Here is a 27,384-nt window from a genome sequence, read left to right on the forward strand (position 1 = left end):
GTGGAAATCTATAAGTGTATGGCTAGTTTTACTTCTCTTTGTGCAATGCTTATCCTATGGTTTCAGTAGCCATAGTACTGTCGTGACAGGTCCACTTTGATGATTATTCAATCAGCATTGTGAATAGTGTCTGTACACTGACCGCACATCCCAACCACCCACAACATGATCAGGTTCACTGGTCAATCCCTATAACTGAAGGAAATGCCAGATTTACAACATACTTTCACTGTTTAAGTTTGAAGTGAGAATTACATTTACATACTGTATTCTATTCTGTAGCATCTCAGATGATACTTGCTGATACTGAAATTGTACACACCATATTTCTTCTTCACCTGACTGCACACAACTGCTGACTACATATTTTAATCGGTATGTTTGGAATGTCATGAATTTTTATACCGATGCGCTTGCTACCATCATCCGCCAGGTGGAGCTACTGAGCAATGATAGGAATCTCCTGACTTTGAACTGATTTATTATCTGCTACTGAACACAAGTGTGAGGTGATAAGAAATATAACTGCTTTTTGATGGCCATACTTCCCAGACTGAATTTATCCACTGAAACTTTACCACAGATAATCCAGACAGCTTGCTCTGTGCAAAGGGCTCTGATTGGCAGCATTGTGCACAGAGCAGCAGCTACATCAAGCAACCACAAGTTATGTTCCAATTATTCTGCAACTGGCAGCAGATACAGGAAATGTGATTGGCCGTTAAAGCAAAAATGCACTTTCATAGTTTCATGTTACAGAAAAAAATAGAGATATAACATATTTAGTTAGGCTGCTATTAATGTACAAATAGATTTCATTGCAATGATCCTAAAACCACCCAAAAACGCTCTATTGTTAGAAAATTACCATAAATACAGACGGGGGATTTGCACAAGTTTGTTTGTAATTTCATGGTGATCTTTCTGTTTCTATCTGCAGCCATGCGATGTGGCCCCTAGAGCAAGGTCATTACTGGGCCCCAACTATCCTGTACTTAGAGTCAATCACTCCAATCAGATTAGGGTTTAAAAAAACAACGACAATTCTTATATTACTGTATATTAAAGAGAACCTTTAACCCAGGAGTTTACTTCATCCCAATCAGTAGTCGATACCCCCTTCGCTTCTCGGCCTTTTGGCTAAGATCAAGTGTAGTATCTGTTCTTGAGGTTTTTGGGGGGACCTGGAGGGATGGCACTGTGGCAGGGTGTCCTTCCTGGTCGTAATTCCCAGGGGCTGATTGAATGGATCTATACCATGGTCGAGGCTGAATGGCTGAGGGCTTTGCTTAGGCGTACTGCCCCTGGAAGTGGCGCTCCAGGTGCACCTGAAAAAACCTGAGATGTGGCAGATCTCAGGCGGAAGTAGGGTGCTTTGGTCTGTACTGCCCATATGCATCGCCAACTAACGCAGCTCCCCAGGCCTTTTGGCTAGGGAGAGTGCGGAATTTTTATCACTCCGGCCGCAAGGTCGGGGCCAGCTTGCTGGCACCGGGGACTTGTCCCCAGGGGACTTCGGTTCCCACCCGGCTCCCTCTCGGGGGAGCCACCGACCATGTGGGATGCCACATGGCCAGGCCCTGGGGTAACCACAGGGCAGTCCAGGGTCCTCCAGCCCTTCGGGTGTTGGAGGATGCCGCCAGTGTCCTCCGACTCTCGGGTTGGAGGATGCTTAGTACCCCCTGCGCCGATGGCAAAGGGGGATAAGTTCCCTTCGGGGAACACCGGAAGGGCCCTGCTGTATTGTGGGGCCCGTGGCTACTCGTGCATGTTTTGTGGGGGTGCTTTAGGGCACTCACGCTTTTTCCGTGCACGGAGCTAATAGCCTTGCTTACCCGGGACTCCTGTTGCATGCAACAGGAGCCAAGACAAGCTAAAAAAAAAAAAAAGTAGTCGATACCCCCTGTATGGCTGATATTGTGATTAAAACCCATCCCGCAGTGTGATGTCAGAACCTTGGCCCTGACAGTTCTCTGCCTGTGAACCTCAGTGCATTGTGGGAGATAACGTCTGTTGCCAACTTCCCAGCTAGCAATATCTCCCTCTGTGCAAGGAACTCTCAGTAAATTAACATTCCGTAGAGTTTACCTGGTAGGACTAAAGACATACCTCCCAACTTTTTGAAATAAGAAAGAGGGACATCTTAAGACACACCCCTGCCACTCCTTGAATCACGCCCCCATCACACCTCTAGCCACTGATACAGAAATCATGCAGAAGCAAAAGACCAAGTTTTAAAATTCAGACCACACTGGCCCTCTCTATCATCATTCATTGTCCTTCGTTTTAATGTTTGTAAATAAGAAATATATCAATTTGAATGATAGAAATATCATTTAGAGTAAATTAAACACAGTTTTTCAGTAGAAAAATCCATATATTTACATAGATATGTACATGAGTCCTGAAAGAGGGACAAATGAGGAAGAAAGACGGACACTATGCTTTCCAATGAGATAGTTCTCATTGGGGCGTTCGGTTTGCTGTCCGCTGACAAAAGCGCTGCCTGTACCATTTTTGAGTCGATTACATCTCAATGGAAGGTATAGGAAAAACGCAAAACGCTCACAAAAACAGCGATTGCGTTTGCGTTTTTAAGAATAAATACATTGTATTTTTTCTTTTCCGGTTCAAAGAGTTCACTTCCTGACTGATGTCAGGGAGTGAATTACAAAACCGCTCGGGAAAAGCGCTTTTAACAAAAACGCACCGCCCACCCAAGCGCCTGGAATCACGAGAAAAAAAATCACGTAAAAAAACACCCAATGCGAATGCTCACGCAATCGGAACCCAATGCGAACGAGGCCTAAATAATTTATAAATATTTATTGTAAAATATAATTTATTCATTGTTATTTTCACTAGCCATTATTTTATCAATTCAGTTGTTATGTAGCCAGACACTGCAGGGCCCCTATACAGCAGGGTCCCCAGCAGTCACATCCTAGGCCCTTATTTTTGATGCTCTCTCTCTTTTTGAGGGTGCCAAGTTTAAAACTCGCACTGGGGCCCAAAACTCCTAAGCTATGCCACTGTCAGGACAGTGAACCGATCACCCTCCTCAGTGAGGCAGTCCTGTGCTATAAGCAGGGCCAGGCAGAGGCGAGAGAGGCTCCAGCCTCAGGGCGCAGTGTAGGAGGGGGAGCACAACTCACTCACCTATCATTCCCCTGTTGTGTTTGAAGCAGAGAGAAATAAGAAAAGGGGATACATTCATGGCAGTGACTGCAAGCCAGATAACTAGAGATTAAGGTGTTGGGGAGGTTGGGGGCCCTGGGGTGCCTCTTTTCTAATAGCAATCAGTGTATGACGGCTGGAGTAGGAGGGATGGAGGGGCGCACTTTGGTGTCTCAGCCTTGGGTACTGGAGGACCTTGTCCCAGCTCTGGCTGTAAGGCTGTGCCCTTGTAGCCCTGTCAGCAGTATTGCATCTCTGCTTTCTCCTCACCAGGCCCAAACAACCACTGGGCATATGCCAAGGTATAGGAGAAAAGTGAATCTGTCAGCAGTGCAGAGGAGAGGGAGAGCAGCCGGGCCAGTTCCTGACCCAGCCCTGCAGCACACAATGGACTCAGTGAATGGAAGGAACACAGGCAGTGCACAGATAGGCCGCTGTCACAGACCGGCAGGATGTGTGATCTGCTGCCCGAGATACAGGCCGTTCACACACCCTGTGCGGAGATGTTTTGCACTGTGGGTAATGAGAAGAAGGAAGCGTGCATGGATCTGACCCCGGTGCCTCGGCTCCAATGTTCTGCCTATCAGCTTCCGCAAGAACAGGCTGCGCTGCACATCCCCCCACCCACCCCATCCTGGCCAGCCCCTGGAAACAAATGCTCACTGATAACGCCTTCTGCTCCTCCACTTGCTAGCAATCAGTATCATTTCACAGCCACGCTTGTTTTTATTATGCTCATCCCTGCACAGCTCGCAACAGACGTGCAGATTCAGATATACACAGCTCTCTATGCACATGCCTGTCTGCAGCAGTACTGGTGCTGGTGGACGCACATTAAGGCTTCTTGCACACTACATGCAATTCCAATTTGCGTTTTTTAATCGATTTTAACATTTGATTCAGATTTACTATTTTTGATCAGTACTGCATGCTGCATTTTTTCTGCATTTTTCTTTTTGTTTTATTAGCATCCAATAAACTGCTTTAACTTCTTGCTGACCGGTCCACGCCAATTGGCGTGAACACGGCGGCAGCCCCAGGACCGCTCCATGCTGATTGGCATGAACGGCCTTCTATGGTACTAGCAGGAGATCGCACGTATATCCGCCTTCAGTCTACCAGTGCGATCCCCACTCAGAGACTGTTAGACAGTGAAACCGCCGTCTATAAACATCGTACAGCGCTGCGATCTGTAACACAGCCGTCCCCCTCGCAGGCACGAAAGTGATCTGCTGTCATAGGCTGAAGCCTATGACAGCCGATCACGCTGATTGGGGGGCGGGGAGAGGGAGGGAGATAAGATAAATAAAAAAATAAGCAAAAATATTAGGAAATAAAACAAATATTGATTAAAAAACAACAACTTTGGGGGAGCAATCAGACCCCACCAACAGAGAGATCTGTTGGTGGGGGGAAAAGGGGGGGGGGGGGTCACTTTTGTGTGGCCCTGCAGCTAGGCCTTAATGCTGCAGTGGCCAAATTAGTAAAAAAAAAATGGCCTGGTCACTAGGGGGGTTTAACACCGCGGTCCTCAAGTGGTTAAGCAGAATTACATGTGTAAAGTAATACTGGGCGATAAGTAGAGCACAATGCAATACATTCTATATGCAATTCATTATGCTCTACTCATGTACATCTTGCAATTTCCCATCCCCATCTACATCCACTTGACAGGTGGTGTAGTGGTTAGCACTCTCGCCTTGCAGCGTTGGGTCCCTGGTTTGAAACACAGCCAGGGCACTATCTGCATGAAGTTTGTTTGTTCTCCCCTTTTGTCTGTGTGGGTTTCCTCCAGGCACTCCAGTTTCCCCTCACATACCAAAAACATACAGATAAGTTAATTGGCTTCCCCCCTAAATTGGCCATAGATTACAGTACTACAGAGTTACAGATTACCCAGCCAGCTCAGGGTGAACCAGAACTCCCATGAGTATGTAAGGGGCTACAAAGGACCAAAAAGCCCTCTTAATAAAATGTTATGCAAAACAAGTTTACCTTCTTAAAACAGAAGGTGTTTGCCATTATTTAGGTTGGAGTGAGCATATGATGTTTCCCACAATGCATCACTGCTGAATATACAAATAATCCTTTGTTGTCCCTGGAAGCTAACCACACCTCAGAACTGCTGGAAGGCAATGATGCGTCAGCTTGTTATTTGTTCAGAGTCAAATTGTCCAACATGCATTGCAACAAATAGATTACAGTGCATACACTGCATCATTTCAATCTGAATTACCTTATTTAAAGTGAATCTCAAGTGAAGGATATCATGAATTCTATGTGTAGTACAGCTAATAAATGGAACATAAAGCGAAATAAAGCGATTCTGATTCTGATTCTGATAAGTAGCACAGATATGAATCTCATCTTGTTTCCAGTACAGGAAGAGTACTGCTAGGTGCACACCATACAATTTTGTGTTAGATAGATGTTTTGATAGATAATTTCCGGCGTGTCTTATTTTTGATAGTTTTTCTGATCGATTTCTCATAGACGTGTATGGAAATAGATAAGAAAAGATAAGTGCATCGAATCAGAAATCGATCGGAAAATCGAATCGGAAATCGATCGGACCAGAGGCAGGACAAGGTTCTCCATCACCCAATGCTCAGATACCAAAGAACGCCCCTCCATCCCTCTTACCCCAGCCGTCACACACTGATTGCTATAAGAGGCACCCCAACACCTTAAAGAGAAACTCCGACCAAGAATTGAACTTTATCCCAATCAGTAGCTGATACCCCCTTTTACATGATAAATATATTCCTTTTCACAAACAGACCATCAGAGGGCGCTGTATGACTGATATTGTGGTGAAACCCCTCCCACAAGAAGCTCTGAGGATCGTAGTACTGCTGGCAGTTTCCTGTCTGTGAACCTTGTTGCATTGTGGGAAATAGCTGTTTACAGCTGTTTCCAACTGCCAAAAGAGCAAGCAGCAGCTACATTACCTGCAAGCAGTAAAAATGTCACATGTAATAAATGTTAGAATGTAAATCAGGGATTTAAAAGATTCTACAATGGGCAAACACTGACTAAATCATTTATCCATAATTATTGTAAAAATGAAGCACTTTTTTTTATTACATTATTTTCAATGGAGTTCCTCTTCAATCTAGTTATCTGGCTTGCAGCCACTGCCATGTACAGTATCACCTTTTCTTATTTCTCTCTGCTTCAAACACAAAAGGGGAATGATAGCTGAGTGAGTTGTGTGCCCCTTCCTACATTGCGCCCTGAGGCTGGAGCCTCTCTCGCCTCTGCCTCGGCCCAGCCCTGGATCGGACAGAAAATCGACCGAAAAAAACGCATCCAAAAAACGCATCGTGTATACCCAGCATTAAGAAACTTCACTTGTTATCTACGCAAACGAGCTTCTCTGACCCAACTCAGGTTGGAGACAGTCCTATTTTTTGAAGCACTTGTACATCAAAGAAACAGACACAGCTTCAGATAAGGTTTTACTGCAGGGGAGTTCAAAGGGTCATTAGCTCTGCTCTGTTTCCTAGTTTAAATTACAGTTGGTAGTGTCATTGCAAATATGACAGAATGGTGCAATGTTATATAAAAAAAAAGCTATATAAATAAAAATGAGACTCTTTTCTTTGTTACTTATGTTCTATTCATTATCTGTACTTCACATACAATTCATTAAATCATTTTATTTTTTTTTTGCTTCAGCATCACTTTAAAATAGATTGTTTGCAAAAAATCTCACTGTTATTGGGCACCTTTAGTCTGACAGTTTCTTTATGGTGTATCCACTCAATCCTCTATGTATACACTGATCCTCTGCCTCCCTCTGTCTCTCTCCAATCTGTCAGTGTAATAAGAGTTTGCTCAGTGAGCCCTCCGCCTGTTTTTCGGTCCACAGAGTGTATTCAATGGTCACGGTCAGTGAGGGGTTAAGCGCATCCCCTCCGGCTCCTCCTGTAAAAGTCAGCAGTATGCGCACATTTGCAATCAGTGGCGTTGTTTTGCAGCGTGGCTGGATGGATATGTGAAATGGGTTTAGTGTAGGGTAACCATATGGCTCTAGATTATCAGAGACAGCCTTGTTTATGAGCTGTAATTCCCCACAGAGCGCAGTGCTGTTTCAGCACTCCACAGAAACATGTGCAGGCCAGGCTGGCCCTGGTCTGTGTGATCTGGACTTGTCACACACTGACAGGGACACATAGGAGGCACAAAACAAACTGGAGGCGGCATGCAGATAGCTGCAGAGACTACAGTCTGGCATGATAATCGGAACATTTGTATAGCGCTTTGATTGCACGCTTACAGTGGTGGATGATACACACAGCCATAAAACAAGCGTTTATAATGCTGCAACCCATCCTGCCATGTCACTGAGCACCGCTGGTGGCATTCTAGGCATCACAGTGGCTAGGTGTCCCCTAATTCAAACCTCCAGATGATCCCCCTTTACAGGGACCAGTCTCTTATTTTGGACCAAACCTACCCTTCTCCTCTTTTCTCAGTTCTCTTTCTGGTTATGATGTACAGATTTGTATAAGGGTGCCCAATAAAAATACAATTTCCCAAATTATCGGCTGTCTGATTGGGTAACATTAATGGTGCCAATTTATGATGAACGATCAATGAACTGATCATTTCCGTTCTGCCGATCCATTTTTTGGGTTGTTCCATTGATCTGATTGGTTATGGTTTCTCCCTTCTTTTGTGGGACCAAAGAATCGTTTCTGGGAGCCTTTCAAGTCGGATTGACACCATAAAAACCAAATTTCAACAGCAACTGGTCTGAGTGTATTAAGTGATAAAGATGCTAATTCTGCATTTAAATCTTTTTCTGCTGTTATGGTTTGGACTTATCACAGACCTTAGGAGCACTGGCCCTTTAATAGCCATTGCCATTCAGTTGCATGCTGGGGTTCTTTTTATCTATAATATATTCCTCATCTTCCCTTTATTTTCCTGCCTAGCTGAAACATGATCCACTGCTCACTTGTGTTTACAAGTAATGCTGAGGTGACTCAGCGATTGGAGGAGAAAAGAAAAAAAGTTAAGGGAAGAAATGACATCAGTATTTAGCCTCAAACTGTGGGCAAAAGTCATGTTTCCCACCAGGAACATAATTCTCTTCATTTACTATATAAAATTCACTGAAATCAAAATGTGGACAGTACAATACATCTGTTATATAAGTAGAACAAGTGCTTATCTACTTATATATGTGTATGTTTTCCCTGGCATAGTATGGCCAATCCTCCTGCTTTAATAATTACATTTATCTAGTAAAAAAAAGTGCTTATATTGTATATTATTGCCTTACTTATTCCCAAATGCTAATACAAGGAGTAATAGTTAATCTAAGAATTAGAAATGAATTCAGATGAAATGGGGCCCTAGGCAACAGGGGCGGAGCAATAGTCATAGCAGCCATAGCAGCTGCTATGGGGCCCTGTGATCTTTAGCTATGCCACTGCTAGGCAAGATAGCAGTTACTGTCCACTGCTGATGGTCACCTGGGGTTTTTAGTAAAATTTGATGGAGGCTAGCATCCACCAGGACCCTGGCCTCTATCCAGGCCCCAGGCAACTACCTAGGTTTGCCTTGTGGATGATAAGGCTCTGCTAAGAATGAAACTGGGCATACTGTTCAGGAGTTCTTCATGGCACATATGATTGTAGGCGTGGCTGGAGAGGGGTGTGGCATGGGATGTGTCTTTTCTGCAGCTATATTCAAGCTAAAATTAGTCTCTATTGATGAGAGGTTAAAGGGGCGTTATGGCGAAAAATTTTAAAATTTAAAATATGTGCAAACACAGACAAATAAGATAAGTATGTTTTTTTTCCAGCGGAAAATGGGCCATAAATTACTTTTCTCTTATGTTGCTGTCACTTACAGTAGGTAGTAGAAATCTGACAGAAGTGACAGGTTTTGGACTAGTCCATCTTCTCATGGGGGATTCTCAGCAAGGCTTTTATTGTTTTTAAAGATATTCCCTAAAACGATTTAAACAATGAGGCTGGCAAGCCTCCCTTCTCACTACACAGTTTTTTGGCAGTTGGAAAGAGCAACTGCCATTTAGTAAGTGCTTTTGAAAATAAATAAAGCACTGAGAATCCCCCCATGTAGAGATGGACTAGTCCAAAAGTCGCTTCTGTCAGATTTCTACTACCTACTGTAAGCAACAGCAACATAGGAGAAAAGTAATTTATGGCTCATTTTATTCTGGAAAAAATGTACTTCTTATTTGTTTGTTTGCACATATTTTAAATTTTACAATTTTTCACCATAGTGCCCCTTTAATTTAAGGATTTTGAGAGGATGCAGAGATGATATGGTAATATTATGCTTATTGTATAACACTGCATCATTTACTAATATTTGCAGTTTACAAACTACACTCTGCATTTTAAACTATGAAACAAAGCAGAGCTAATGGCACTTTGAACTTCCCTGCAGTAAAATCTTATCTGAAGTTATGTCTGTCTCTTTCATGTATAAGTGCTTCAGAAAATAGCATTGCTCTCTGACTAAATTAGTTGGAGAGCTCAGAGAAGCTGTTTTGCATAGATAACAAGTGACGTTTCTTAACCCTTCCTGTACTGGGAACACTTTGTGACTGATATGTTTGCTGCTAATGTTCTATTTCTTAGCTGTACTACACAAACAATTCATAATATCATAAGTTTAGTTTCACTTCAGATTCCCTTTAAATTTTGGACTATCCAGTAACACTAGACAGAGTAGCTGCATCAACAGGAAGCACTGTAATTCTCCCAACATACCTGGAGTAAACAGGAAGCTGACACACCCATCAGGCATTTTCCTGTTTTCCATCTCAGTAAAGTAATTACCACCTTGTTATTCACAGATTAAGGGGTTTCTTATCAGTATAAGGTTTGCAGACAGTGTCATCCTTTGAGGAAGAGATCAGGTCTCACATAAACAGAAAGGCACCCATATCATCCGATTGACTACTTACCGCTGCACATGTGCAGTTTATTCAGAGTATTCAGTTAACAGGCGCAACCTCCAACCTTTAAATAAGAAATTGATCTAAATCTAACACTGTTATTGACTCCAGTTATTTATAATCTGACACATGAAAACTGGTACAGTTTAGAGAGGAATTTTACTGAACCCTGTATAATAATTCCCCTGTCCCTGCGTCTTCCTGTGTCCCTTTGTCCGTGCGTCAGGTGCCTGGCATGCATGAGCGGCATATGGGCAGCGGTCGCGGACAGGCCTTGTGCGTGCGCGGGCCATGTCCGTTAGTGCTGCAGTCGTAACCGTGTGCATAAGCTCGCGGGCGTGCGAGCTGCACACAGACAGTTGCCTAGTGCCCGTTATTGTACAGGCCAGGCCCCTAGACTCTATTCATGCCCTAGGCAACTGCCTAGAATTGCCTTGTGGATGATTCGGCTCTGCATCAAGTGAAACACAGTAATACACATTACTATACATATATTATATATATGCTTATACCTGCCTATGAAATGGCTAGTGACATTCTTGCTTTTATTATGGCTCATCATGAAGTGCACATGGATTTCAGCAGGATTCCTAACCACAATACCAGCCTTTTATTGCCTGAAAACCTATACAGCGAACTACTGCGCCCTTGCCTGCCTTCCCTACATCGCTATTATTGTCAAGAACGCCGCAAAATGATTTGTGAATTGTAAATTGGCTGATAGTTTACCAGTGTATTCATTTTCAATTTAATTTCAACCTAATCTTTTACTGTAATATAAAAAAAACATTCCCTTTACATCTCGGAGATCAGTAAGTGTAATGTGTTCTCGAACAGGCATCACTCGGTGGAGGACAGAATGGGGGGGGGAGAAAACGAACACAAAAGCAATCCTGCTTGTCTGTGTTCAACACAAAGGACATTAAATGAAAACAACTGGCAAACAGCCAAATTCCTATAGAGGCAAAGAGATTCAAATAAATTGATTTCACGCATCATACTGACCTGGGATCAGCCAGCGCAGTCGCGTTATTCTCAGAGCTCTGTGTGGGGCGCAGCCCATTAAAGCTGCCATAGACCACCGCTCCATCCCAGAGCAGGAAGATAAATCTGACGAGGGCCTGCAGTGGAAACGTCGGCATGAAGAAATCTGACTTTCCTGTAACTGCTGAGCTTTAAGCAATACGTTTCTCTGACTAATCAATGGGGAAAGAAAGACTTAAAGTACAATTAAAGGGGGTTGTAAATCCAAGAATACAAAATTGCCCCCAAAAAATAGTCAGTGCCCCCAGAAATGTATGTCACCCACTTTTTAATTTTAAAATAGGTCTCTATATGTCCCACATTTTTTAGTTATGTTAAATAATCAGGGCCCACATATATACTTCCAGCTACCCAGACTATCTTTGGCCACCTCCTCCATTCCATAAACAGCTGTGTTCAATCCATATTCAACCCAGGGATATATCAGTAACCATAACAGCCACAGACGTTGCTATGGGGTCCAGGAACAAGGAGGGTCTGGTTGACCCTGGCATGTTCACTAGTCTTTTTTTATGTTCCTCTATGGCCCCCAGGCATTTGTAATAATTTGTAATGGCATTTGTAACATGGAGAAAGCAATATGCTGCAAGAAGGCAATGGGGACATAAATCAATGGGTACACACGGATCACTGGGAGCGAGGAGTCGCCCCAAGATGTTATGTGTGGAAGTGGGAATGTTGACTCGATAAAACATAAAACAATTGGCTGACCTCTACTAAGAAGGGGGTAGCCCAAATAAAATTACCGTGCTGTATATATTTATATAGCAAATTCCTGTTCCTGCCCCCCACTTGCGACAGCCACTCTTTTAAAGAGAATCTGTACTATAAAATTCTTACAGTAAAAAGCATACCATTCTAATCATTATGTTCTCCTGGGCCCCTCTGTGCTGTTTCTGCCTCTCCCTGCTGCAATCCTGGCTTGTAATTGCCAGTTTTATGCAGTGTTTACAAACAAAAGACATAGCAAGTGATAGGCTGAGAGGAGCTCAGTGTGTGAGTCATACAGAGTGTGCAGAGGGCCTGGAGAGGGTGTGTATAGCTTCTATCCAATCACAAGCAGCACAGCACATTCCAGCTTGACTGCCTGAGCCCCACAGACCCGCAGAGGAGAGAAGATTAGATCATATAACAGAGATAATACAGCCACTGTGCAACTAGGAAAGGCTGCAGTAAGACAGACCACATTAGAACAGGTATAGGAACTTATAGGATAGAAGAAATAAGGATGAAAATTTTGTTACAGAGTCTCTTTACATATGCCCTCATGTCAGCACGTCCAATGACAGATTGAACAACTGACTGAAGACTCAGTTATCGATTGTTCTGGATCAGCCTGCAACAGAATCCACATCCTATTCTTGGAAATCATCCGATTGGGTGAAAAGTAAATTTAGGCCCAGGTCCTACTAGGCTTTCTGGTCGATTTATTAGGCTCATACATCGTAAACAGGGGGAACAGGAAGTTCAGCTCACTGAATGCCACTAGGGCACAATGTAACCAATATCATAAAAAACCTGACATGGATTCTCACTCATCCCATTCCATTCAATACTGAAGGAAAAAAATGCTTTTTAAAGCGGACCTAAACTCAGAACTAAAAATAGCTCTAAAAAATAAGCAAGAGCATAATAACATGTAAAGAAAAACATTTGTTTGTTACAGCTGATACAAATCCTGCAATAAATCTGTAGTGTGTCTACTTCCTGTTTTCATGGAAGCACACATATTGTTAACATCCTGTGTTTAAAAAATCAGCTGCTCTGCCAATGCAGCCAGCTGACACAGCTGAGAGATCAAATTACAGTTGTGATTAGTCACAGATGAGGGGGAATTAGACAAGCTAAACTCTCCTTCTGTCCTGTACAAGAGTCCAGGTCCACTGTAAAGGGCACCTTGAATGATATTAAAATGTAATCAATTATGTTTGAATTTTGGACAATATGAACCTAATTGCTGCCAAAGTTCAGCATTCGAACCGCTGCTGAATCCAGCGCATTCTATTTCCACTCCATTAATGGTTACGATTAAAAAGTGTCTTATGCTGATGTGTAAACTGTTTCCAGTGTTATAGAAAGGAGGAATGTATATGACATAACTGTCTGTGAGCTGCAGAGCGCTCTCTGTCACATGAGCCGCGGATCATATTTCACAGCAAGCGTAGCCGCTCGCTATGGCATCACTACTACAGTTTAACCACACAACTAATCAAAGGAACACACAGCGGAAGATACTGGGGGATGTACAGCAAAACACAGGCAATGTACTGCAGATGCAAAGAAAGGTACAAAACATTCTACTCCTTTAATGAAAGGGAACCCGAGGTGAGACACATATGGAGGCTGACATATTTATTTCCTTTTAAATAATGCACATTGCCCAGCTGTCCTGCTGGTCCTTTGCCTCTAAATACGTTTAGCCGTAGACCCTGAACTAGCATGCAGCAGATCAGATGATTCCGAAAAACATCTGACAAGATCAGCTGACTGTACATGCTTGGTTCTGGTGTGTGATTCAGACATTACTGACCACCAAGATGAGCAAGACCGCCAGGCAACTGGTACTGTTTACAGTATGGAAGCCTCAATGAATCGCTCTTCTCAGGGTCCTTTTAAATATTTAAAACTGTAGAGTTTTTGTAATATTCCTCAGAGAAATGAGTGGACAGGAAGGGATCGTGTCAAACCACGTAGTCACAAAAGAGTGTAGACGATTGTAAAAAAAAGCTCACTTCTGGTTGATCAGGTGATCCCCGCTTTCTCCTGAGTTTTCTCCTAGGAGATATTTTTTATCTTTAATTTAAATTAACTTTTTAGCACTTTGCAAAGGAAAAAGTACCAAAAAGTAGGTGAAAATTATTGTCAAAAGTATTTGTTTGCTTGCTGGTGGTATAAAGGGCATTTTATTTACAAATTGTGAAAATTTCACCTAGGAGAAAACTCAGGAGAAAAAGTGAATTGCATATGTATGGCCCTGGGTGTCTAACCTTCCTCTCACTCCTAGCGGCTTCCCAGCATCCTCCATGCATGGTTTCCAGCAAGTCACCTGACCCGCGTCAGGTCACGTGACACACTGCTCCGTGCACAGACACCGCAAAGCCGGTAGGAGAGACGGGAGTTCTAAACAGTAATGGTCAGATGTGTTTTCTCCATCATTGTCTGGCCTGGTTCACACCGAGCGGTTTTTGAAGCGTTTCGCAAACCGCTTCCACCTGTGAAAACGCTTAGCTAATGTATCTCAATGGGCTGGAGCACACCAGCGGATTGAGGTTTTTAGCAAACCGCAAACGTGGGTCCTGCAGCACTTTTGCGGTTTGCAGAAGCGTTTCTGCCTCAATGTAAAGTATAGGAAAAGCGCAAACCGCTCTGAAAAACGCTAGATCAGCGGTTTTCCAGGCGTTTTTGTTACAGAAGTTGTTCAGTAACAGCTTTACTGTAACAGTTGCTCGTAAACGACGCCAGCGCGAATTTACGCGTCGTAGTACGCAACTACGCATCGTAGTTCGTAGGCGAAGTTTAAGAACTACGCGTACGCATTTCCGAGTAGTCGTAGTCCCACTATGCGAAGCTTCGTCCGCTACGCGTAGTTGACGTATGTATTGCGAATTCAACTACGCGTGCGGTAACTGCATCTATATGGATCATTGTGCATGCGCATAAATATTATTGCCCTTTTATACGCATACAATTCCGCATTGGAAGGTGGAATGTACGCTTATATTAGTTTATATATGCACATAGGTAGCAGATTATTGCAAAAATGTTTCCGCATAAGGGCATAAGCGGTCGCCTCAACTACGCTTTGCACTACGCGAAGCTTGCGTATTTTAACGCGTAGTCTACGGAATGCAAATGTAGCGAAGTTTCTGATTTCGTAGCCGTAGTTTGCAAAGCTGATTTGCATAAAAATACGCGTAGTTCCAGCGTAGCGAAGTTGGCTGACTACGACCATCCCTAAATTATGAAATCTGCTACACAAAAACTCTCCTGAAAACGCTAGGCAAGTTTAGAAAACCTCTCTAAACATGCCTAGAATCGCTCTGAAAATCTGCTTCAAAAACCTCTAGCGTTTTGAGGATCTGCTAGCAGTTTTGGTTTGCACTGGGCCTCTTTGTATGCGGAATGTCATTTTGCCTTCTTAAAATAGAAGGGGCCATATGCAATTGACATTTTCTTCTAAGTTTTTCCTAGGCAATATTTTCATACCATCAATAAAATTTTAAACCAAGCAAGAAAACATTCAAAAGAATTTTGAGAGTACTTTTTCACCTACTTTTTGGACTTTTTCAATTGCAGGATGCTAAAAGTTATTTTAAACAGACAACCTGTTTTAGACTTTTCAGACTCTTTTGGACCCCTCTTTTTACTTTCCTAGTGGCTATGGGTCAGTTTGAGCTCTCTGGGTATTCTGTTAGGCTTTGTTCACATCTAAAATCGCAATCGCTGAGGCCAGCGTTTTGTGATTTTGTGAGTGATTTTTTCCTCTCTCCGGGGGCTTTTTTTAAAGAGCAGAGCGATTTGTTGACTCCTGACGCAAGTCGGGAAGTGAACTCTTTGACCCGGAAAAGAATAAATACAATGTAATTATTCTGAAAAGCGCAAATGCAATCTCCGCATAAAGCGATTTTGTGAACGTTTTGCGTTTTTCCTATACCTTCCATTGCAGCAAAAGCGCCCTAAAAATGGTACAGGCAGCACTTTGCTGAGCGGTAAGCAGACGAAACACGCTGATATGAACTATCCCATAATAATTCGTTGCACAAGCGATTTAAGGGCATTTTTTTTTAATCGCCAGCGCTCAAAACAAAACGCAAAATGCCCTAGGTGTGAATGAGCCCTTATTGTATGGTGACCACTTTAATTGTTCCACATGACTACTCACACATTCAAGTGCTGAATGACTACTGGAAAGGACAGTAAGTGCAGGGCTGTCACTCCATAGGAACACCAGGTTGAAGTCCTGTTGGCCCTCCTTAACATTGGTTTTGTCTGTAAGGCTCTTCCTTCAGTGTTAATCTCACAAGGCTGCGTGTCTGCAGTGCACATGGATTGGTATTCTGATGACAGCAGTAGACTAATGATGGATGACGGGTTAAGTACACAGAACAGTTGAGGTGTTCAGTTTGACACTTGCAGGGCCATAAACAGGACACACTTGTTGGGTGATTTACAGCAAGGCAATTTGTTCAAGTGACAATTTACAGCTCATTACCATGAGTATTGGTGCAGTTCCCTATACTGAACGGTGTCAGTACTGAGAGGTCAGCGATGCCGTGAATAATTATGATTATTGTCGAAGCTAGATGTTTATAACATTCAAGGCAAATAAAATGTGCCATTAATACTGAAGCTTCTGCAGTGACACACGGAACCTGCCATGAACATTGGATAAATGACTTCACACTTCATGCTGGTGACACTGCTCTGCTCTGAGGGGTACCTGAGTCATCTGCCCATTGTATGCTGCTGCCAATGTGCTACAGAGGTTCTGTTATACATCCAACTGTCACTTTAATCCAACTGTCACTGTAAGATAACTGTCACTGTAGGACAGTCGTTAACATGTCATCTTGCCCTTTTACATGAATGTGGATCGATGTCTTTTGGCAACAGAGATTTCATATAATGTACTGGACTATGACCTTGTCAGCACTGCTCTGGTAAGAAGAAGCCTCTTTTAAGGCCAGTACAGAGCTTAATGTGTAATAAAACAAAATATGGAAGACTGTTGGCACTGCAGCTGCAGACAGCGTATGGGAGGTACCTTAGAATGCCCACCAGACTGGGTGATGGCCCCAGTGTGCTCTGACCATGAGTGAAGGTAATCTCATAAAGTAAAGATACGCGGAAAGGTCGGCACTGCTCAATAGGCTAATTTATTGTGCAACATATGCAGTGGTACACAGGTAGCATAAACACATTCAGATGTGGTATTCAAAGTTGTAATGTACACATACCAATCCAGGCAGACGAGCAGTTGCATTGGGTGCAGAGCAAAGGAAACTGATAGCCATTCTGCGCACACTGCGCTTCTACGGAGGCTGCCATACTTTTATGTTACGTGTGTACCATGCATATGTTGCACAATAAATTAGCCTATTGAGCAGTTCCCACCTTTCCATGTATCTTTACTTTAAGAGGTTAAAGTGTACCTGCAGGGGGAAAAAAGTGCCCCTCGGGAGGGGGAAGTCTCTGGATCCTCCATAGCCTTCCCCCACCCTCCTCCACCAGCCCATTCTAACACTGAAAACCCTGAAAAACGTGTCCATGGCTTGCTCATGTGCAGTAGCACGTACCGGCTTGGCAAACATCTGCACCTGCGCAGTAGCATGGACCCAATCGTGCTTGGCTTTTTATGCCGGAGCCTGAGTGGGTGTGGGCTACTGCGCAGGCGCAGTTCAGCCGCACTTCGGGGATCTCATTGCTGGATCCTTGCTGAAGAAGACGGGGAAGCCCGAATGACTATAACCAAGAATCAACCTCACCCTGCCTGTGGTTTGCTTCCAAATACAGATTCCTATCTGTAAAACATCTTTAGAACAATCCTTTGCTTTCAAAGCAGTAAAAACACTGTTCTATCGTCTACCTCTTTCCATATATTCTATGGGGCATTGTGAGTCTGCCACATATGTTGAAGCTGTCACTTCCCCCCCACAATGCCCCATTTTGTTTCTGCTTTCCACTCTACCTGAAATGTCAAGCGATAGACCCGCCGAACTGCCGTAACTCACCCAAAGATATGTCCCAAACAATCTGGAACTTTCAAAGACAACCATAAAAAGAGAGAGAGACAGAAGAAAAAACAGCCAGATCTCAACATGTTGCATTGCTATGGAAATGGGCAGAAACAGCCGTTCCCAAACAAATATTACTTTTTCTCAATGGTATGAAGTAATGAGCAACACATGTGAGAGCTAAATCCTGTGCAGTAGTTGCGGCTGCATCTAATACAAAATACAGAGTGGAGCCTGCTTTATAAAGGATTCTTGTTACAGCAATATAATGTGAAAGCCAGATGTAGACGGGGAGCCTTAATCACAGATGGGAATGTAATCACTGGAACACAAAATTCTTTTTTATCAGTCCTAACCATATGCAAAATATATTTCTTTTCTTTTTTTTTCTAAAGAACGCAATCATTTGAGAAAGGGTTCTGTCTGAATTCAGGCAGCCATCGTATCTCGTGCCGAAAGAAAGAACTTCGTTAAACATTACTACATCCACGATGACTGCGAAACACGACCCTAATGTCATTGGAAAAGGCTATCCTTTCGGTGAGAAATCGCTGTTTATGAGATCCCCATGGCGCTCAACAGTTATGCAGATGTGGAAGAACGCAAAACAATTAGGACCCGTGTGAGTCCGGCATTCTGCAAGTCATCACTGAGAGAGGAATTCTAAAATCTATGATGAACTAAAGGAAGGAGATGGTGGGAAATAAATCTTAGTGTGCTACATTTAATAAGTTCTAAATGTAAAGATTGGATGGGTAGAACTACTCAAGCAGTTTTGGCATTTATGGTACTTAAAATCTGCATTATTCATAATTTTCAAATGAGAAATGAATTGGGCCTTGGTCTGCCGAAATGCACAGATATTTTTTTTTCCTAAAATTGCTGTCTGCCTTTAAAGGATACCAGAAGTGACATGTGACATGATGAAATAGACATGTGTATGTACAGTGCCTAGTACACAAATAACTATGCTGTATTCCTTTTTTCTTTCTCTGCCTGAAAGAGTTAAATATCAGATATGTAAGTGGCTGACTCATTCCAGACAGGAAGTGACTACAGTGTGACCCTCACTGATAAGAAATTTCAACTATATATCACTTTCCTAGCAGAAAATGGCTTCTGAGAGCAAGAAAGAGATAAAAAGGGGAGTTTCGTATCAGTGAGAGTCACACTGTAGTCACTTCCTGTCTGAGTCAGGACTGAGTCAGCCACTTACATACCTGAAACTGAACTCTTCCAGGCAGAGAAAGAAAAAAAAGGAACATAGCATAGTTATTTGTGTGCTAGGCACTGTACATACACATGTCTATCTCATCATGTCACATGTCACTTTGGGTAGCCTTTAAAGTGGACCTGAACTCTTGCACAGGACAGAAGGAAAACATAGAGAAATGCACCCTGTAGAATTAGTAATAGGGAGTAAAGTAGTTGCTGGGGCCCCTCTGCTACCCACTAGTTACGTCCCTGAATGTAAGGATGAGTTGCAGAGCAGCCAGGGGATAATAGGCTGGTCCTCAAGCCCATATGCGAAAACAGTACAAACTAATGATGAAGTCTCCGGCGCCTCACTACTGAAAACAGTAAAAAAAAACTGTAGAAAATAGTGGAACAGTTTCTTGTTAATGCTGTACCAACCAATCAGAAATTCATTGGTTCAGTGGGACTTTAGTAGCTGTAATGCTCCAACATAGTCTCTTCATCCAGTTGTAATGATTGCCATGCTTTTGATGCAGGAAAACTTGGCATGACTCCGGCTTTTGCTCACACCCCTCTGGTGATCAATCCGATCTCTGAATAAAGTGGAAGTCCGTGCAGTGCCAGTGTGCTCCAACATCACTCCTCCGTGTGTCAGATCCAGGAGAGGGCCGCCTGTACTTCCTTGATACGGAGTGAGAAAGTGGACACAATAGTGCAGCCTGCACCTGTAGTTGGTGCCTGTGCAAGTATTCAAACACTTACGTTGTAAAACTTGTTTATATGCATGTAAACATTATACACATCCCGATCCAGGTTTCAGTTGTTGCCTTTGTCAAGTGTCTGAGTCCCTCAGTGTCATGATGACAATCTGCCGAGCTGCAGTGCAGTGCTGGCTACAAAGAGAAATCTTTCAGCAGTAAAGGGAGGCGGTGGAAGGTGATAGCTACTCTCTGGCTTGGGGACACTATCTCCTGGCTGGATGGATCTGGATTTCTGGAAGGGCTGCATCAAATATGAAAATAGTGTGAGGGGGAGTGGCAAAATCTCCTTTTCATCTCTACCAAAACCAGAAAACCTTGGATCTATAAGAATGTTGAGTTGTTAATTCCAGTGACGTCACCAGTTGTTGAGTTGTTGTCCCAGTCTTCCCCTCAGACAGGAGCTGCTCATTATGTGTCTGCAACTGCTCTCCAGGCCTTCGCCAAACTTCATCTGAGCAAGAAAACTTGTTGGCAAATCATTTTTACGTTGCTTTATTTTTCAGGATGTAACAGGATGCAAACAATATGAGTCCATGAATCAGCCACATAAGAAATCAATTGCCATTATCCATTGCGGAATTGCTTCACGGTCCAAACATATTTCCCAATGGCGTTCTGCCACCATTTGGTATTCATTTATCCCGATACGATGCGTCTTTTATCAAATTAGCACTTTAATAAAACAATTCTGTTTTCCTAAGGCTCCCTTGAACAAAAATGTAAACTGCAACTCTAACAGGATGAAAAACGGGAGAAGTGGCGTCATATTTATCTCTTTATTCCAAGAGGACCAGTAACAGCTCATTGCAGGACATAAAAAAATACTCAGGATACACATGTTTATGTTAATTATTCCTCATGTTGAGGACTCTGTTGGTTAGACTTCCACTCCATGCTTCTGCTTCCATTCCAATCAGAATTTTTTCCTAGATCTGCGTAGGAAGTGAATTGCTAAGATTGTCAGAGCCTTGACTAGCTAATATCAAATGAATTACCTGTAAAGTAACTGGTTAGGAGCCCACATAGAGGCCACTTCCTGATTCAGAGACTATTTGCAGTATAGGCTGCAATCTTTTCAGAGAGATTTAGTCTGTGCCCCACTCTGCTTGTGCCTGGATTGTATCATCACCTTCTATTCTGTTCACTGGGGATCATACAATCTAGGCATAGCTTGAGCCACTCCCACAGAGTCTGAAATAAAGCCGTTGTGTTCTCTGGTATTGCAGTGAAAATTTTGACACAGAATTTTTTGCCACAGAACCCTCATTTCACACAAGTGATATTTGAGAACTCTTGACTGATAAGCTATTAGGTGATATTATCTTTAGATCTGTGCCTGAAGACAACAAGAGAACTGGGTTCACCAAAAAGTGGGCAGGAACAACTCTGATGTTGGAACCAATGGTGAGAGATCTCACCACTGAAGTTCCAAGGCAGCATGACAGATCATTGGACGACCTAACCAACCTGGGGTACGCTGATCATTTAATAAATGTGGTTTTGAACTGTGACATAATTCTCCTGGTGGAACAAATTAACCAGTGGATTTTCTACCACTTGAATGGGTTGAGTGCACATCTGCACGTGTTGATCTACGTGGCTCGTTTTCTATCTCCAAGTATTCTAAAGTGTCTATTCCCCAGCAGCGCAGGGCTAAGCGATATTACTATCAGTATAGCAAAACATTATAGCAATTAATCCCAAGGTGTTGCCTGAACAAGCGAACACCACAATGTGTTATCCACGACTGCAGCTGGAACTGGAGCCTGGACAAGGTCTGGATCGGAGCTGAAAGTTTAAGGGCTGAGCAGGGAGCGTGGATCATCATATTTTATATTTATATGGCATTCTTGGTGGTGCAGGTCATATGGTAATAATAACAAACGCAAAGTTGCACTCATGCTCCCATAAATACAATGACACACATAAAAACACAATAGATCAGCCAGCTGTGTGGCAGCCTCTGGAGGGGAGGGTCCAGGTGTAGTCAATGAACTGCAGGTGGCTCTCTCCAGCGCTTGGGTTTAAAGTCTCTGATTAATGTCACCTCTGCTCTGTAAATGCTGGAGTTTTATGTTTTCAGAGTAAACATTACATAGACACGCAGTGATTTAATAGGGAAGTTATAGAGTAATCTACCATTCCAAATATTAAATTAGTAACGTACTACTTTAAAGCAGCATTAGTCATATAAAGAAAGCAGCAGGACGCATAGGAAAGTCACTGCCGTAACACTATTAAGATTGCCATTAAAGTGTCATTTTTTCATCAGATGCGATCTATTGACACACTTTTTTACGACCGTAAGTAATCAGAAGGTAATTATTGATTGTTCCCATAAACGGGTCAAATGGCATTTTCTCTCTTCAGATATATTTCTAAAATCCAACTTTCGGATCGATTAAATTTTCTTTTCCAATCAACTAAAGAATCCTTTCACATCAATTTTCCACAGATTTCTGTATAATTCGATCATAAAAAGTGCGTAGAAAGATTGCATCTGATGAAAAAATTGTGCCGTTAATGAGCACCTTAAGAGCCGTTTACTTTTTAAAATTGCGCTTTTACGAGTATTTTCAATAAATGTGTTTGGAACCATGCTTGTTGCATTGATACAGCAGCCCTGAATGACCCTGGTCTAGATAGGACGAAAGGACAACAGGCACTTCTCACATGTTAACCACTTGATGACCCACCCTTTACCCCCCTTAAGGACCAGCGCTGTTTTGAGTGATCTGTGCTGGGTGGGCTGTGCAGCCCCCAGCACAGATCAGGTTGCAGGCAGAGAGATCAGATTGCCCCCCCTTTTTTCCCCCCTATGGGGATGATGTGCAGGGGGGGTCTGATCTCTCCTGCCTGCCTGGGTGTTGCGGGGGGGCACCTCAAAGCCCCCCTCCGCGGCGAAATTCCCCCCTCCCTCTCCTACCTGCTCCCCCCCCGGCGATCGAGGCTGCACAGGACGCTATCCGTCCTGTGCAGCCAGTGACAGGACGTCCCCTGTCACATGGCGGCGATCCCCGGCCGCTGATTGGCCGGGGATCGCCGATCTGCCTTGCCGTACAATGTAAACAAAGCGGGTTATTTCCGCTTGTGTTTACATTTAGCCTGCGAGCCGCCATTGGCGGCCCGCAGGCTATTCACGGAGCCCCCCGCCGTGATTTGACAGGAAGCAGCCGCTCGCGCGAGCGGCTGCTTCCTGATTAATCAGCCTGCAGCTGGCGACGCAGTACTGCGTCGCTGGTCCTGCAGCTGCCACTTTGCCAACGCACGGTATAAGCGTGCGGTCGGCAAGTGGTTAATAGTGGACTACTATTAAAGAGATTTAGGGCTATATTCTATTGATGAACTCGCCAGTGCTAAGCACTGGCTAGTGAGGTCTTAACTTAGGCGATGGGGGCATCGCCTAATCTTATAAAACATTAGACCCCCCCAGGTGCAAAATAACTCGCTTGGGCGATATAATCGCCCAGCGAGTTCTTAACACGTTATCCAATTACCCTTATCATGCCTCCGGGAAGCGATATTTCCTGGCAGACATGAGCGTTAGCTTAGACCTGCAAAAAGCAGGTCTAAACCGGCTAACACACGTCGCTTCCGCAGCATCTGGGGGTCTCCTTTAATAAGGAGACCCCCAGAGCTCCCCGTCGGGTCGCCGCACACTGTAGAAGCCCTCCATGTAGCTACACCGGCACCCCTGTTGGCATACATACCGCCGCAGATCACCCGACGCCTCTCGCCGCAAAATCCGTTGTGTAATTACAGTGTATCTACACTGTCCGCATAGAAGGAGCCCGGGCAAAGCATCTTTGAATCTTCAGACAGCGGACCAATGGGGAGCCCCGGCTGCAGATTCACTGGAAGGAGATGCTGCTTGCTTTTTTGGCAGTTGGAAACAGCTGTTATTTCCCACAATGCAACAAAGCTCCCACAGTGTGATGTCAGAACCATGGTCCTGACATCACACTGTGGGAGGAGTTTCACCTCAATATCAGCCATACACAGCCCTCTGATGATCCGTTTGTGAAAAGGAAAAGATTTCTCATAGGAAAGGGGATATCAGCTAGGGATTGGGATGAAGTTCAATTCTTGGTTATAGTTTCTCTTTAACAACCGTTTAGCTTTCTGTGATGCAGTCTTCTGCCATCATTCACAACAAACTTGCTACAGATTTTTTACATGGATCGTGGAATGATTATTTGTCGGTCATTTCACGATTCCATCTCCTGGTGTGTACTGTACACAGGGCTGTTTTTAGGCATAGACAAACCAGGCACAAAACCCAGAGAACCCCCCATGAGGAGAGTCCAAAATCTGTTGGTTCTGTCAGATATCTATTACCTACTGTAAGGGACAGCAACATAGGAGAAAAGTCATTTATGTCTCATTTTACTGTGGAAGAAACATACTTCTTATCTATAGGTTTACATGTATTCAAAATTTTTATTTATTATTTTAGCGATAGTGGTCCTTTACGTTGGTTACCTAAAATCATAACTCTTGGCCACAGGAAGCAGATACTAAATCAGACACTGATCTTTTTATATCGGTTTATACTGTATATCATGGGTCCCCAACCTGGGGGCCGCGGCCCCCTGGGGGTCCTTGGGCAGATTTCTGGGGGGCCGCGGCTTCTCCCTCTCCCCCCACGGCCGCCGCTTCCTTCCTTATATTCCTCCAGCCGCGGCTCTCCTCTTCGCAGCATGTCGTATTACAGCAGCGGCTGCTGTAAGGAGCCAAGGGAGCCGGGACAGCGGTTCCCATAGTAACGGTGATGCGTATCGCCGCTACAGGAAGCCGCTACCCCACCTCCTTCCTTCCTTACAGCAGCCGCGCAGGAAGCGCTGCTGTAATACGACATGCTGCGAAGAGGAGCGCCGCGGCTGGAGGAATATAAGGAAGGAAGCGGACGCCTGCTCATAAGGTAACAGGAGCGGCGGCCGTGGGGGGGAGAGGGCACCTCTGCTAGCTACACTGGGGCATCTATACTGGGGTAACTACTGGGCTAACTGTACTGGCTACACTGGGCTAACTGTACTTGGTATACTGGGCTAACTGTACTTGGTATACTGGGCTAACTGTACTTGGTATACTGGGCTAACTGTACTTGCTATACTGGGCTAACTGTACGTGCTATACTGGGCTAACTGTACTTGCTATACTGTGGTAACTGTACTAGCTATACTGTGGTAACTGTACTTGCTATACTGTGGTAACTGTACTTGCTATACTGTGGTAACTGTACTTGCTATACAGTGGCAACTGTACTTGCTATACTGTGGTAACTGTACTAGCTATAGTGTGGTAACTGTACTTGCTATACTGGGGTAACTGTACTAACTATATTGGGGTAACTATACTACCTAACTAACTATACTGAGGCAACTATAGTCCTTATACAGGGGCAACTGTGTTAGCTACCTATACTGGGGGCAACTATACCTAGATACCTACTTACCTACAGTATATACTACGCTCAAAATCAGGGAAAAGAGGGGGGCTGCCGCCGCCACTAACCACGCCCCCCCCTTTCCCCGGGGAGGCCCAGAGAAAAGTTTGGTCGGGATAGTGGGCCCCGGGCTTAAAAAGGTTGGGGACCCCTGCTGTATTTCCTCTGTTACTGCAAGGTAAGGAGGTGACATTTGCTATGCATTTGCTTCTACTGCCTCTCATTTAAAAACAATATCCTGTCCTAGTTGAAGTAAGCCCGCATGTAGTGGCCAGCAGCACACACAGGCCCATGTTCCTCAATGCAGATCACAAAGCCTTTGATCCAGGGCACATCTCCCTTAAATGGCCGTCTCTCTAATGGGAGCGATCCATTAGCTCTACAGCCGTGCTGCGTACAGCGTTTTATTTTGATTATCTTACATCCTGTCTGCCTTATCATCTCCTTTAACTATCAGCAAATGCACGACGGTTGTTAAAAATAAACGCTTTACAAAATCCCAATGCAAAGGCAAACTTAATGGCATGCACCATTAATGCTTAATAACTAACTATAATAATCTCTATACTATAACCAGAAAGGAGAATGAATTAATAATGACGGACCCTTTCACATGCCATAGTGATGTATGTATTTAATTTATGCAGCTGTGGACCAAAGAAAACGCAGCGTTGTTAAAAAAAAGACGCCCAATTCTTCGAACGGGGGAAGCTGTCCCGGTGAAAACTCCATAAAAAGCTTTTGTTTTGTGTTCATTTTCTTTTTTTATCTAATTTAATCTGCGATAGGCTGTCCCCAGAGGACGGGGGAAGAGAGAACCAATTATATCCAGAGGCTGGTTTCTTCAAAATGAAGGCATCTGCTCTGTGGCAGCGACTTCCACATGGAAGACAAACAGAACTTTGAAGGCATCTGTGCTCAGGGCTGGAGCTCGCAGATCTTAGGGTGCATTGTAATTGCCCAGCTGCAGATATGATTCGGTCAATGTTCTGTCAGCTGATCCCACTACTGCGCACAGATAGATGAAGTGACTTCAACGGCTGACTTCAAAGCGCCTGTGCTGGGTGAAACAAATGGCTTCTGAATACATTAAACCTTGTAGGCATCTTCAGCAAGCTGATCCACAACGCAAATGATGCGCTGGTTCTAAGTTTATGAGCTGGAGTGTTGCTGCAACAAGAATAGCATACTAATTAGTGTTTTTTGTTTCTAGTGCTGCACCTACTATTATTAATAATAAGTGGTAGTCATTACCACATACCCTATGTCTTTAATGAAGAGCCAATGCAGCAGCTGATGAAGGCCCTACTACGTGGACCCTCTGAACCAACCCTATTTTTGTATGAACCAACCCCTATCCCTACCCTATTACCCTCTGAACCAGCCCATATCCCCACCCTATTCCCCTCTGAACCAACCCCTATTACTACACAGGGCCGGCCTTATGTTTCACAGCGCCCTGAGCGAAACCTGATTTTTGTGCCCCCCCCTTTATCCTCTTCGCGCATGCGCACACACAGGCCCATATGCAATTCACCTTTTCTCCTAGGATATCTCCTAGGACAGTGGTTCCCATCCTTTTTGATGTCATGACACATCATGCCAAATGCTCAGATCTCCGTGACAAGTCACATATGTATAATAGAAAAAATACTATTAATAACCACGGATGGATGGAAAGAGTGCATTATCCTGAATATACTTGAAAATGAAGGCTAGAACCTTTCAGGAATATTAATAAAAACAATTAGTGGGACAGTTAGCAGCCCCCCCCCCCCCCCCCCACGCTCTCCCATTTAGAATGATAGCACAGCACCGACAATTGTGGCTATAATGCACCACGCATTATAGCCACATTGCGCGTGCCCCCCCCCCCCCCCCCCCAAGAAAAGAAAAACGCCCTCAGACTCAGTATAGGTAGGTAGCCAGGTATAGGTGCCCCAGTATATGATCTCATGTGCAGGTGCCCTCAATATAGGTTGCCAAGCATATGTGCCCCCAGTATAAGAAGTCAGTTTGCTATTGGGGAAGGGGGGGGGGGGGGTTGGAGGTTAGATTGGACACTGTACTTGAAAGAGTTTA

The 27,384-nt window shown here is 43.9% G+C and overlaps 1 protein-coding gene and 1 pseudogene across 3 annotated transcripts in view; one reads left to right on the plus strand and one right to left on the minus strand.

Moving 5' to 3' along the window:
- Positions 1-27,384, minus strand: part of RUNX1T1 (RUNX1 partner transcriptional co-repressor 1) — a 205,417-nt gene that overhangs the window by 150,328 nt on the left and 27,705 nt on the right. Inside the window, exon 1 of one of the 3 annotated variants that reach the window (XM_068237639.1) lies at positions 16,605-16,645. The exons of 1 other annotated variant lie outside the window; for it this stretch is intronic. Coding sequence is in view for 1 of the 2 variants with exons in the window: in XM_068237636.1 (XP_068093737.1) it covers positions 16,047-16,050 (4 nt within the window). In the remaining variant the exon portion in view is untranslated. Of the gene's footprint in view, positions 1-16,046; positions 16,585-16,604; positions 16,646-27,384 lie in introns of those variants that run through there. One more of the 3 variants, XM_068237636.1, reaches the window with a different exon arrangement.
- On the plus strand, positions 1,121-1,256 carry LOC137520052 (U2 spliceosomal RNA; annotated as a pseudogene).

This window comes from Hyperolius riggenbachi, chromosome 5 (assembly GCF_040937935.1).
Source record: "Hyperolius riggenbachi isolate aHypRig1 chromosome 5, aHypRig1.pri, whole genome shotgun sequence".
NCBI lineage: Eukaryota > Metazoa > Chordata > Amphibia > Anura > Hyperoliidae > Hyperolius > Hyperolius riggenbachi.